The sequence below is a fragment of the Caretta caretta genome, chromosome 19 (assembly GCF_965140235.1).
Source record: "Caretta caretta isolate rCarCar2 chromosome 19, rCarCar1.hap1, whole genome shotgun sequence".
Classification (NCBI taxonomy): domain Eukaryota; kingdom Metazoa; phylum Chordata; order Testudines; family Cheloniidae; genus Caretta; species Caretta caretta.
The window spans coordinates 17,034,556-17,049,147 of NC_134224.1; the positions used below are offsets into that span (position 1 = coordinate 17,034,556).

Genomic DNA, 14,592 nt, shown 5'->3' on the forward strand with positions numbered 1-14,592 from the left:
AGGCTCCATCATAAAGGCCTTTGCCTCAATTCAAAAGATTTAAAGGCGAAGTCATGACAGATGAAAAAACTATTCAAGCCAGCCTGTTCCAGAGCAAGGGCCTTGTCCAGACGTGGGGGGAGGCTTCCCCGGATACACCCAGCAGGGGTGAAGGGAAAACCAGCTCCAGCTCCGGATTGTGTCTCCAGGCTCTGAACAGTTAACAACAGCCAGGGAATTTATTCCCACCCTCCTCCCACATTTATTTGTCTGTGGTTTGCACGATCATTTGTCATGTCTCTTAAGGTGGGGCGCTGCTTATTTCAGACCCCAAAGGTCTCGCGCCTCCCCTGTCTCGGACCGGCTGACTCCCCGCGGCCTCCCCGCACATACAGTTTGGGGATTTCGCAACCAAATCCGTGCGCAGGCTGGAGTTCATTAAGAATGCAAATCAGCTCCCTGAACACCCGACTCAACAGGTCCCTTCGCCGCCTGCAACCCGCCCGCCCGCCTCCCCAGGCCGGTCTCTGCTGCTCGCCAGCACTGGTGTGAAACCTGCTGCCCCCGGTTAGCTGCCCCGGTTGCACCCCGCCAGCTCAGGGCAGCCCCGGGAGCAAAGCCGCGGAGCCCTGGGAAGAGGCAGAGGCTGGGCAGCTGCACGGAGCTGCGGGGGAGCTGGTGTCCCGGGGTCCCCGTGTCCGGCTGACCCGCCCCTGCGCTTGGTGGCCGAGCAGGACCCCCCGGCTGACCCAGCCGGAATCGGGCCGCGGCGCGGGGGGACCCCCGGGCTCCCCAGCTCCCGCGGGCCGGGCCGGGCCGGGCGCCGGGTCCCCTGGCAGGCGCGCCGGGGCCGGGGGGGGGCTGCCGCAGCTGGCTCGTCGCCCGGCCTCTGGTTTTGTTTTCTTCTGCCCCCGTCCCATGCTGGGGGGCGGGTCCGGGGCGTGACTCGGCGGCCAGCGGCGCTATAAAGCACCTGCCCGGCGCGGCTCCGGGGCCGTGCTGGGGAAAGGCAGCGTCTGCTCCTGGCCCGGGATTAACCAGCCGCCATGGCAAACCGGCCCGCAGGCGTCGTTTCTCTGGCCATCACCCTTTGCATCCTGCTGGGAGAAGGTGAGACTCTTTGCGGCTCGGCTTTGTTTTGTTTTGTTTTGTTAAAGGGGGATTTCACGGTTGGGCTGGGCTTTGGAAGATGCCCCTGCCGAGGAACCGTGCCCCTCCGGGCCGGCGTGCTGGGGCTGAGCCCTCCTGGCTCGGACTCGGAGCCTGGCAGCCGCTTTCCAGAGCAGCGCGAAGTTTCACGTCACCAGGGCAGATTCCCCCCCTCGCTGCCTGGGTAGAGGCTCCTGTCCCTTCCAGCTGCTTTCTGCTCCTCTAGGGAGCTAGGCGTTAGGGTACCCTGGGAGACGGGGGAGCCTCTCGCTAGCGCCCCCGTGCAATTGTCCGCCCCAGACCCTCTTTCTTGGGTGGTCAGCCTGCCCACTGCACCGCTCCCTGCCTTGGATCGAAACGTGTTTGCTTGTGTGCCCTAGTGACCCTGCATCGCGCCTGCTTTCGCGCTTGGCAGGGAGAGCTCCCGCATGCAGGTCGCAGTCATAGCTTGATAAGAAGCCAAGACAGAAATAAATAAATAAACACACAGCCCACAACCATGTGTTGCAGGCATGTGCAGGGCGATAGCTGCCTCTCTGTGGTTTTGTTTGTGGGCAGATAAATAACCTGTGCAATTTGCCAGTGAGTTGACTGCCTGGCATTGCCCGAAAAAGCAAAAGCTGCCATAGCAGTGCCACTTTGCCTTTACAGTCCCTCATTGCTCCAGGTTTTCTAGCAAACTCCCCTGCTTAGTTATGCAAGTGCTTTTATGATCTAGTACTGCCTAATCAGCAAGGCTGCACCTACTGTAAAACTGCCCTGGAAACTGAAATCAACATAATCCCTGATAGAGGTGTAACTGCAGCGTTTACATAGTATTGTGCGTTCCAGAGCTTTTAAACTATAGCACGACGGATCCGTTTTTCTTCCCTCTGCTGCAGGTATGGGCCGTCCTCCCTTTGAGTCCCACCTAGCTGCAGCCAGCAGCAGGCACTCCAGGACAAAGCGATGTTCCTGCGACAGCTGGCAGGACAAGGAGTGCATTTACTTCTGTCACCTGGATATTATCTGGGTCAACACCCCAGGGTGAGCATGTGGACAGCTATTTTGGAGAACGTTGCTGATAATTTATAAGTAACAGATTGATCTCAAAGCAGGGATTTCTCTGGCTGATGGTTGTTGTTGGGGGTAGAGTGAATCCCAGTTTGTGTATCACCTGTTGCAGATAACAATGCAAACAGGAACACCAGAAAAGGACAACCCCTGTGTCCTCTAGGGATTACAGCTGCTTGCTTCATGTTGTCACCAAACAGATAGGGTGCAAGCTCAGGAAGTCGATCCCCTTGTGACTGTTTTTTTCCCCATGGTATTTATACTAAAAAAACCTTCAAATTGCCACCATACAAAAACTAAAATGTAACAATTCCAACTTGCCACAAACTTCTTTTCTTTTACACCTGTTACTCCGAACGCTCCTCGTAAGGTGCTGGTATTTGTAGTGGGGCTGCAGGGGCTTGGCATTAAGAACCTGTGGCAGGAAAGCAGAGCTCTTTTCAGACCCGTGGCTGTCACCTTTATGTCCAGTGCCAACAGACGGTCTCAGTCAGGTGTGGCTCTAATTATGCCTGGTCATGTGCACTCATTAGTAACAACTTGCTCTGAAAATAGCTGCAGTCTCTGCCATTCCCAAACTCAGGGAGGACTTTGGAGGTGATGGGGGTGGATTGTGATCCCAGCTGGAAAGGGAACGTGTACACCAACAGCTATACAAGTATGCTGTGATCAGAAGAACCTGTTATAGCCCTAAGGCATTTTAACTTGTAACATGTCCTGTGCAGTCACAACTGTTTCATGTGTTTGTGGGGAGGAGGGCCCCCTGCCTGAGCCTCTTGCTGCTTGGCAAACTGGGCATTGGAAACTCAGACCAACGCATGGAAGGAAGTTGAACTGCCTCTGCATTTAAATTTCGTCTGCATGCTGAACAATCGCTGTTGCATGGGAACGTGTCCCTGTGTTTCTGAGCAGCTTCAAGGAGGATAAAACTCCACTTGCAGTCCAGTACTTGCTGGCTGACGCTGGTCCAGGCTACCTGTGAGGGATGTGGGAAGAAAAGTGGTGGGTGGGAGGCAAGAGCTGAATTTTATAGGCTTGAGAAGTATCCTTGGTCTCTTCACCTTGTGTCTACAGATGTCCTTTTTATTATTATTGTAGCTTGGCTGCCTCCCAAGCCTGCACGGTAAATCTCTTTGCTAATAAAGAGTAATTGCTTATTTGATTTCTTTTGTTTTAACAGACAGACTGCTCCCTATGGCTTGGGAAGCCCTCCAAGTCGCCGCAAGAGATCACTGAACAGGTGTGAGTGCTCGCACTCCAAGGACAGCGTCTGTGCTACCTTCTGCCAGGCAAAGCCCTGGTGAGTCCAGCAGGCCCCTGGGATGGGTTGGGAAAGGGCTGATACCCCCCCCCCGTCTAGCCAACGGCCGGTCGAGGGGTGCTTTGCAAAGGAGTGGTTGAGATTCCAGGCTCCGAGTGAAGAGATGGACTAATTCTGTAGACTCCCGGGCGGCTGCACTGTTCTCTGGCAGCATCTGGAACTTGTCTAGTGGCTTTTACACCCTCCCAGAGAAGCCCTGGCAAAGGGTCATGAGCACATTTCTGTTCGTACAATGGTCCCCTTTCTGCTTGGTAGAAAACAATGTTCCCTCTGGCGGTGTGGTGGCAGCACATGTGAGGAAGTGCTGGCTTGCGTAGTGGTTGGGTGATGCTGATCACATGGGAGGGGGCGGGAGAATCAGCGTGAAGCGCACGGGAGGGTTATCCAGAGACTTCCCCTCCTGGGGACAGTAGCTTCCTTCTGGCGTGTTGCAGGGGAGGAGAATGAAAGTCGTCCGTTGAAGGGGCACCTGCTTCTCTTCTCTCTCAGAAGAGCCATATCCAGACGATAAAAGCTGCTTGTTTTTCTGCTCGCTTCTCTTGGGGTAAATCCAGATATAAATATTCACTCTCCCCTCAGCCCATTCTGCCCTGGAATGGAGCTGGCTTGGAGATAACAAAATCTTCTGCTATGCGAACACGCATGCGTTCAGAAGCATAGAGCCTGCTGCAGGAAGTGTGTACTGTACTATAGGCAGTCACTATAGTCTGAAGTGGGACAACATAGGGGGGAGGAATAGCTCAGTGGTTTGAGCATTGGCCTGCTAAACCCAGGGTTGTGAGTTCAATCCTTGAGGGGGCCATTTAGGGATCCGGGGCAAAAAATTGGGGATTGGGCCTGCTTTGAGCAGGGGGTTGGACTAGATGACCTCCTGAGGTCCCTTCCAACCCTGATATTCTATGAACATAGAAGTAGTATAATGTGTTCAAATTGCCAAGTACTAGAAAGGGCCACTGTCTTTAATTTTCTATCTAACAAATTTGCGGAGAAATAAAACTGGCTATAAATAGTTCCAGGGAACTGAGTGGGTTCTGAAAGGAAAGAGTCTAACAGTGACACTATAAGCTGCTGCCAGAAATGGCAGGGGATTAGCCCTTTCAAAATAAAGCTTTCAACCCTCTTATAGAGCGATGTATGTAATATTAGAGCTGTTCTCCTTCCACTCCATGTGTTTTCTCCCTGCTGAAAGCGAGGGGCTAACATGCTTGTGCTGTCTTGACTTTCAGGTATCTTGGGAACCTTAAGCTCCCACCGAGCCGTAGCGTATAGGTAAAGAGTCCCCACAGCAGTGATGTGAAGCATCCACAAACTGATCTTCTGAGAGCCTGACGGTAAGAATTCCATAAGGCCTTGCCACCCTGCTCCCCAAAAGTAATTGCCCTATAAGCATGTGAAATCCCACAGGATTGTGATTCCAAGACTAGCTTTTACTCAAATTTCAGCTTTTCCAGTCAGGGGACACTGAAAACTTCTGACACTAAACCTAGAATACGAGACTAGAGGGGTAAAGGAAACCCCTTTGCCCACCTTCCACTCACCAATGGAGGATTGTAGTATTGTGCAGGTCATGAGTCTCAGGACTTTCCCATCTTCTGCCATGCAAAACAACTTAGCAGACAGCATGTAAATATCAAAGGACACTGGCTGTCCCTGGATGTGAGGAGGGTAACAGATGAGATGCTGAGTGTTTGGTCCCTTTTGTTTACAGGGACATTGCTGTCTCTAACTCCCAGCTTCCCAGATGGCAGCACTGCTTTCAGAGGAAAGTTCAAGCAGCCTTGCCTGGAAGAAAAAGATACAGAGCAGGTAACAATCCTGTTTTCTGGAATAATTTGGAGTCCTGTGGATGCCACTGGCTCTTGCCATGGGTGCCTGAAAGAGCAGAAGGAAAGACCATGATGGAAAAGCAGGAGAGGTGGATGAAGCAGAGGAGGCAGCTCAGCGCTCCAGAGACTGCTGTAAGGGAAAACAGCATCTCCTCCTATGTGGCCATGGACACGCTGTGAAGGTGGGATCAGGCCTGTTGGATCAGGACTGGGATTTATCAGTCAAATACCAGCTAGATTCCACACTGGATTCTGCCCATGGTCAGCATGTCTCTGCAGTCCATGCACTTAGGCCTAGAAAAAACCATGTTCAATTCTGAACTTGGCAGCACCCCAAAAATCCTGTATTGGAGGCCTGGCCTACATGTTTGAACAGGGTTCCAGCTGCGCTGCTTTCATCCATGGTTTGGGTGGCCATCACAGACTCGTGGACTGACGAGCTGCTGCCTCGTTGGGCTTGTCGTCTTAGCACTTTTTCCTCTTTACTGCCCTGTCAAAGACAATCTGATGTGCGTTAAATTGGGATTCCCATGTAACAAATACCATTGTACCATGGCATAGCTAACCAGGCTCTGGCTTTCTCCTGCTAAGCCATTTGCTTGAGGTCCCTTCTCCATGAATGGCTCCAGTGTAGACGGAGAATAGCCTGTTTTAAATCTGAACCTGTGTTCAATCCAAGCTCTGCACGCCTGGCTCCACAGTGAGTGGGTGGGGAAGCTCTGGTAGAGCTGCATTTCTTTTATTCTCTCCTCTATCGCTGCTGGGAGTGCTGCAGGCCACGTTTGTTACATGGGGAGGGGGAAATTCGGAGCCAAACTACTAGTCCCAACAAGTGCGGTGGTGTGAATGTTTGTCCTTAGACATGTAATTAGCAGGGTAGAACATTGCAACTCGGTTATTCTTAACTTCGCCCTCCCAGCTTGCTGATATGCACAGAGCTCCGTTGAAGGAGAAGCTGGAGGCAGTGGGAGAAGGTGCAATTGCTTGCTGCTTCACTGAGTGACCGACTGAAAGGGACAAATGATGACATGCTCTGTGTGGCTCATGGGGAAAGGCTTAGGCAAGAGGGATGGGCTTAGGCAAAACCCAGGATCATGGTCACGTACAGTCCTGGAGCATTCTAATTCCACTGGCCCTCCGGGAGGAGTTCCACTGAAGAACACTGCATCCATGCTCTGGAAGATCCTCTTGCCAGACTGATGAAACGTCAAGAGTGGGGGAGGCTGGGCTTGTATCACAAATGCTCTTTGATTTCCCAGCATACAGCTTCTGTTACAGAGCCTGGCTGCAAAATATTCATCTAGTTAGTGCAGATACACCAACACTCCTGAAATCCTTGCTGGAATCTCAATTCTGGCTGTGACCTCACTCTTTCACATGAACACTTAAGGGTGCTGGTGGACTGAACCATACCCGTATTGTAGTCTAGTCCCATTGGGCGTGCAAAACACTTCCTCAGTTCTCTTTCGAGAAAGAGAACAATGAGACCAGCTAATCCACGTATCGGTATGTAGGACAGTCAAGACAAAAATTCTCTGGTGTCTGGAGCTGGAGAGAAAAGCATGGCGTTTGTATGTTTTTTGCCTTCTGAAGGTTTAAATCATCCTGAAAGGATCTGATAAATTCCTGTTTGAAAGGGAAACTTTGCACACTGTTTAATGTTCTAAGTTGTGTCATTTTAAATCAAACTACTGGTCTAAATTGCTCTGTGTGTCCTGTCCCCTCCTGGAATGGAGTAATTTATAGCATGCACCCACCGTGTGCAGTATCCCAACATTTCAGTATATTTATTTTAACCTATTTTTAGACAGTAATTTGCAAATATGTAAACTTTAATTTGTAATAAATGATGGTAAAAGGTGACATTTCTGATTTCTTCCTCCTTTCTTCCCCAGCCCACTTGATAGCTGGTTAAGTATGGGTGTGATATTGGGTGGGGTGGTGGGTGTGGTCAGAACGCAGCTGAATTAGTTGTTTCCCAAGGTCTTGGAACAGACATGACCATGAGACTGTAGAGATAGGCAGGAATTAGGGGTGAGTTTTCAGGGGGAGACAGGCTTCAGTTCAGGGTGGCCCCATTTAGCAGTGACCTTAAAAGCCTGGGATGGTTCCAATATAATTGGCCCTCCTCTGGCTGGTGTGTGTTTGGGAATGTAGCTGTGGACTAGATGCTAACACAGTCACAACCATCAAAGCCTTGCACTGTGCTGGGTGCAATAGCCAGGATTCCTGAAAGCAAGGATCTAGACTCTGATCTCCTGTTACAGTGATGAACATGGATGGGGTGCTAGTGAGACCAAAATAACTAACTTTCCCTCCTCTCACCTATAGACTTGCTTTCATTTTGTTTAAAAATGAACCCATCCATCTGACACTCTGTGCAGACAGGACAGGTTATAGATAATAAAACATACCAACTAGCACCAATGAGTGTGCTAGAGTGGGAAACCAACCCAAAGTGCATGGGCAGCGGGTATCAAAGACAGGGGAAGGGTGACACCCCTCCCCACCCCCCCAACAGCCTGCATTGCCCTGCCCACACTCCATCCCCAGGTCTCCTCCTACTTCTCTCTGTGCTCTACTGCTGATCTTTCCTTCCCCTGTGTCTGGGGCCCCAGGCCAATGGTGCCAGAACCAGGGGGCCAGGGCCCTCCCACTTTTTGCAAGTGGACAGGCCTATCCTGTCCACTTTTCACCAGGATGGGTCCTGTGCCTAAGTGGGATTCTCCTATCACTCATTCAACCTTCTCCCCAAAAACCTCCAAAGAGAAAAAGGTAGCCCGTTTGCTGTAGCTGCCTGTGTCTGTTGCTGATGTCAGGGTTACTGAATGAGGAAGCTGAAGTTTCCATGGTTTCTTTCATTTGTTCCTCTGGAATGATTTCCACATCACTCGGAATGTCTTTTGTAGCAGTCTTTGTTAGGCCCAGCCTTTATTTGTCTTTCTTTCTTCATAGAAGAAGTATGATCCTAGGCAGGTTGAGAATAGGATTGTTTCCCCATCCCCAATGAGAATGAAACCTGCCCCTTTCAGAGCAGCCCAAGGTCCTGCTCAGTGTCCCGGCTAATAAAGGTAAGGGACAGCATCTCCACCCCTGGAAGTCTAGCTAGAAATGTCCTCTAGATCACATGAGGATATGGAGGAAGTTCAATGCAGGTGGCAGACAGAGCTATCATAACAGGCCTTTCTGGCCATAATATCTACAACCGGAAAAGAAATCCCTCAATGGGATTTGAATGATGATAGCTCTCTACACACAGCTGGGCAAGCTTATCAGTGAGCCCTCTGGCAGGAGGGGCTGATACTAAACACTTCTGATATCTCCAGCTGGGCATCCAAAACCTGAGGCAATCCAATGTCCTTGGCCACTCTTACATACCTTAGGCCAGCATCTCAGCTGGGGCCTGAGCTAATGACCATGAACATCTCCCAGTGACTTCAAAGGGCACTGGATATGGCTTCTTGTGGAAAACAGCATTGCTTCATTGACTTTCATGTAGCTACACCAACTTACACCGGCTTAGAAACTGACCCCTTGTTCATAGTTTGTACTAATAAGACCTAATGTAGAGCACCTGAGGAATTGAGAGCTTAATAGTATGTTACGTAGGGTCAAAAATGAATACTATTTCCACTTAAATTTATTACATGCCATGCCAAAACACAGACTAGGGCAGGACTAGGATCAAAGAATATTTTAAAAGTTCTATACATAAAAGAAATAGAACAAAATAATGAAACTTCAATAAGGAGAAAATCCCAATAGAGCAGATGTCTTCCCAACCCCATTTCTTCCTTCAGTGTGAGTGATGGAGAGTGCCAGAGTCCCTGTCCTATATACCATCTTTAGACTAATAATTGTTTCTCATGATTAATGCCTCCTATGCACGAGGAACTCTCCTGCCTGGCATGGGACTCTTGATTTTTTTCCAGTGGGAGATTCTGTATAAGACTTATTTCTGATTAGCCTGCAGGCAGTTGAATACCTTGTGCACTCGAGCAGATTCTGATGCCCTTATACATGTCGGACAAAACTTTATTCCACATTCCCTTCAATGGAATATTTATGGAATGAGGAACTTATTCAGCATGAGTAAGGAGGGGAGACTGTAGCCCTCAGGGAATGAAACCTGATAATTTTATTTAGAAGCCATTCAATCTGCATCAGAAATACATAGATTCTAAGGCCTCAAGAGACCACTATGATTATCTAGTCTGACCTCCTGTGTAATACAGGCTATTGGACTTCCCCCACATAATTCCTGTTTGAACTAAAACTTAGCTTTTAGAAAAAGATCTACTCTCTCTATAAAATTGCCAGTGATAGAGAATCCACCTCAACCCTTGGCAAATTGTTCCAATAGTTATTTTCCCCCACTGTTAAAATTTCTCATCTTATTTCCAGAATTTGTCCAGCTTCAACTTCCATCCATTGGATCTCGTTAGACCTTTGTCATCTAGACTAAAGAGCCCATTACCAAATATTTGTGGGTACTTACAGCCTATGATCAAATCACCATTTAACCTTCTCTTTGTTAGGCTAAATAGATTGCGCTCCTTGAGTCTATCATTGTAAGGCAGGTTTTCTAATCCTTTAATCATTCTCTTGGCTCTTCTCTGAACCCTTTCCGGTTTATCACCATTCAAGATTGTGGACACCAAAACTGGACAGAGTAATCTCATAGCAGTTGCACCAGTGCTAAATACAGAGGTAAAATAACCTCTCTAATATTCAAAATTCCCTTGTTTATGCATCCAAGGATTGCATAAGTGCTTTTGGCCAGAGCATGGTACTGGGTGCTCATGTTCAGCTGATTATCTGCCACTGCCCTCAAATCCTTTTCAGTCACTACTTCCCAGGCTAGTCTCCCATTCCGTAAGTATGGCCTGTATTCTTTGTTTCCAGATGTATACATTTACATTCAGACTTATTAAAATGCATATTGTTTGCTTGCACCCAGTTTACCAACCAATCAAGATCGTTCTGTACCAGTGACCTGCCCTCTTAATTTTTACCACTCCTCCAACTTTTGCGTCATCTGCAAACTTTATCACAGATGATTTTGTTTTCTTCCAAGTCATTGATAAAAAAATCTTAGAGTGTAGGGCCAAAAACCTATCCCCGCAGGACCATATTGGAAATACACTTAGTCTATGATGATTCCCTGCTTACGTATCAGCTAGTTTTTAATCCATTTAAAGTGTGTCATATTAATTATGTATTTTTCTAATTTTTTTAATCAAAATGGCAAATAGTACCAAGTCAAACTCCTTACAGAATTCTACGTATGTTACGTCAACATTATTACCTTTAACAACTAAACTTGGAATAGCATAAAAAAAAATCTCGAGTTAGTTTGACAGGATCTATTTTCCATAAACCCATGTTGATTGGCATTAATTATATTAACCTCCTTTAATTATTTATTGATTGAGACCCATATCAGCTGTATCATTATCTTTCCTGGGATTGAAGTCAGTCTGACAGGCCTATAATTACCTAGGTCATCCTGTTTACCCTTTTTAAATTTTGGGAAAACATTAGCTTTCTTCCAGTGTTCCAGTACTTCCCCAGTGTTTCAGACTTCAAAATCCAAGAAAATCAACATTAATGGTCCTGTGATCTCCTCAGCCAGCTCTTTAAAAACTTCCATGAGGTTCAAAAAAGTTCTGTTGACTTTTCCCACGTTTGCTGTAGTGGCGGGTGCTCCTGTGGAGCATATGTAATAAAATATAAGAACAGCACTTTGTTGCCTGACCCAAACAAGTGATGCATGCAACAAGAGCTTTGCCTGCCTTCATCACTTACACTGAAGGAAGAAGCTGGGGTAGGAAGACATCTGCTCTGCTGGACTTTTCTCCTTATTGACATTTTATTATTTTGTTCTATTTCATTTGTTTCACGTATGGAAAACCCCCCAGGAGAGCTGAAATCAAGTCTTGGCTGTAAAGAAGATGATGAAACATGCCATGGTGGGATGCATGGTGTGCAAAGTTATCTGATGTTTAGCTGATTGACACATTGGGGGCTAGTCTCCCGGCATCTCAGTGTCCCCGGCCTCTGTTACACTGTGAAAGGCCTTTCTATCCCCCTGCACAGGCTGAAAGAGGAGCAGCAATATATGTAATTTAGACACGAATGAAATCTTTTCCCCCAGCCCTGTTTATTTTGTATAAGATTCCATCAGTTAAAAATCACTCATAAATATGAATAAAAATCAAATAACAAAACACGACAGGCTATTTTCAGTAAACGTCTTCTTCATTTGATAGGCTTCTTGTGGCTGTTCATCCTACAATGTCAAGCATTAATTAACATGATTAACTGAACTAGGAAGGCTGTAATGACTCCTTTGCAGCAGAGAGCACAGCTTTCTGGGTAACTGAAGCAAGCTTTCAAGAGCTCCGGTCTATGCTGAGATGGCTACTCATACAGCCCTGCAAACCCAGAATGGGAGCATCCCAAAGAGAGAGGAAGCAATAAAAGTATCAATGTGCACTTTCAGCCAATGATGTCTCCCTGGTTTAAGGTAGCTGAATATTATTCCCATTTTACAGATCTGGTAAGCTAAGGCACAGAGGGCCATATTTTGAAAGGTATATAGACACCTAACTCCCATTAGTTTCAATGGGAGTTAGGCACCTACATATCTTTAAAAAAATCTGGCCCAGAGATATTAAGTGACTTGATCAGATACCTGCAGCAAGTCAGAGTCAGAGGGAGTAATAGATCAGATCCAGAGGCAAATCTACAGGGAATATAAGTTAATGCAATGTATACCTTCTTCCTACCTGCACAATATGAAAATAACACTAATTTAGACTCTTCTTAGAATCTCTTCTTTAGGCTCATATTCACTTACCAATGAGTACGGCTGTGAATCTTTCACAGAGGTCATGGAAGTCACAGATTCTGTGACTTTCCGGGACCTCCGTGACTTCCACAGCTGCAGTGGCTGGTACGGCTGGTACGGCTGATCCTAGGGCCCAGAGGAGTGGCAGCAGGGCCTTGGGCTGCCTCCCAACCCAGAGTGGTGGTGGTAGGGCCATGGGCTTCCTCCCTATCCCCGGGAGCAGCATCATCCACTGGAGCACTGCCCCTCACCCCCCAGCCCCACCCCGCAAGCAGGTAAGATTTGGTTAGTGGTAATTTTAGTAAAAGTCGGGTGACTTTGGTTATTGTCCGTGACCTGTCTGTAACTTTTACTAAAAACTTTTACTCATTGGTAAAGCTACGATTTAGTCACAGGTAAAAATACCCGTGACTAAATCGTAGCTTTACCAATGAGTAGCTTCCAGCCTCTCCTCATCTTGGCTGAAGTTACCCTCCAGCTACTCCCGCATTAGAGGGAAATAATGCACAGGCTTCAGAAAGTGTTTACAGTGTTGTTGTATCCGCAAGTGAGACAAAGTAGGTGAGGTAATATCTTTTATTGAACCAACTTCTGTTGGTGAGAGAGACAAGCTCTCAAGCTTACATAGCACCTAAAAGAAAAGGAATACTTGTGGCACCTTAGAGACTAACCAATTATTTAGTCTCTAAGGTGCCACAAGTACTCCTTTTCTTTTTGCGAATACAGACTAACACGGCTGTTACTCTGAAACATAGCACCTAAAGAAGAGCTCTGTGTAAGCTCAAGAGCTTGTGTTTTTCAACAGAAGTAGGGCCAATAAAAGGTATTACCTGACCCACTTTGTCTCTCTGAGGTAGTGATAGTTTGAATAGGGAAAGAACTGTAATGGACACCTCTTTTCAAAAAAGAGAGAGATGATTTATGATCAGAAACCAACCAACACCATTAACCTGAACTGAAAGGATGACCTGGACGTGACTTCACATGGAGGCTCCGTACAATGTCTGTAATTTGGCCAGCTCTTTCTAAGTTATAGCAGTGACAAGGGAACCATGGAAGGTTCAGAGGTTAAGTTCAGATAAGCATCTAATCATTTTGCTCAGATTACAAAATTCATGAGATTGCCATTACCAGGCTCTTGGCAGATGCCATGAAAACAACTTTTAGGTACTTTGCCTTTGTGTCACAGATGACAATAGGAAGCACAGAAGACACTGGAAAAAGAAAAATCAAAAGGGCCCAGCTAGGTTAACAGCCATATCGTTTAAAACTGTATTCCTTATTAGTATGGTATTACTAATAAAAATTTAGATTCCAATCCCACAGTGAGTTGCATGTAGGTGGATGCTACTGCATGGAACTCAATGCAAAACGGGAGCCTGAGATTGTTAAATCAGAGATAATTTTTTTGAAATTTTATTAGTTATTATGTGCTGGGTACTTTCCCAACACAGAGGAAGACACTGAAGAATTTATGATCTGAAAATTTAATTTACTCTTCAGCTGTTTGTTTTCATTTTGAAAGTCTCTGCTCTTAAAGAATGAAAGTAGATAAGTCAGTTTCATATTGGTTTATTGTCATTTTCCTATCAGGGCACTGTTTGGATTGCACAAGGGCCAGACAGGGGGATAGTTAAATCCAAACCCAAGTGGTTTCCTTTGACATTAAAACAAAAATAATTAAAACAAAACTGAGATTTGGGGCCTACGCTGCCTGACAATATCCCTTTAGCCAGATATCTTTGATCTTTGGACCAATGTTCCCTCTAATTTTTTTCATCCATGTGTGGAATAAATTTTGTTATGTGCACCGAGGTAATGTGCAGATGTGCGTCACCAGTAGAAACAAAAACCCTAGATATAATATATATTTTTAAAAAGTTACCATAGGGATAATTACTTCAGCCAGGACTGGTTAGGCCTTTTAGAACTCACAACTCAAAGAATTAAATTTAAGTGTAAGAGAGAAATAATAATTATGAAATGCATAGACCAGTCAAAAAACTAAAATAACACACTTTGAAAGAATAAAATTACAGAGACTATATGTGCATTGCAGGAAGCACCAAGACATAACAACAACAACAATACAAGTATGTGTTGGAAGATGAGTGTGAAAGACTGTGTGTGAGAGAGAGAGACACAGAGACTGTATGTGTGTGTGTCTGTGACAGAGACAGTATGTGTGTGTGAGACACAGACTGTGTGTGTTGTGACAAAGCTCTGTCCTTGTCTCTGTGGGTCCTGCGTTTTCTGGTGGATTTCGCTATCCTCAGAGGCTCACTGTGACCCTCCATGTAGCCCTTCTCTCTCTAGAGGCAAGGGTCACAGCCTACTGAGCCATTTTCATCATAAGCCAACAAGGGATGTGAGAAGCTACCCTCACCTGCACAGTCTCTGTTGTCTCCCAG

At 46.6% G+C, this 14,592-nt stretch overlaps 1 protein-coding gene across 1 annotated transcript; it reads left to right on the forward strand.

Annotated features, from left to right (window-relative positions):
* The first annotated feature begins 897 nt into the window (after positions 1 to 897).
* Positions 898 to 7,191, forward strand: EDN2 (endothelin 2). The gene is made up of 5 exons (XM_048826181.2): positions 898 to 1,089; positions 2,010 to 2,154; positions 3,362 to 3,481; positions 4,729 to 4,833; positions 5,211 to 7,191. Exons 1-4 carry the CDS (start codon positions 1,026 to 1,028, stop codon positions 4,769 to 4,771), a joined length of 372 nt encoding a protein of 123 aa, XP_048682138.1. The 5' UTR covers positions 898 to 1,025; the 3' UTR covers positions 4,772 to 4,833; positions 5,211 to 7,191.
* The last annotated feature ends 7,401 nt before the right edge of the window (positions 7,192 to 14,592 follow it).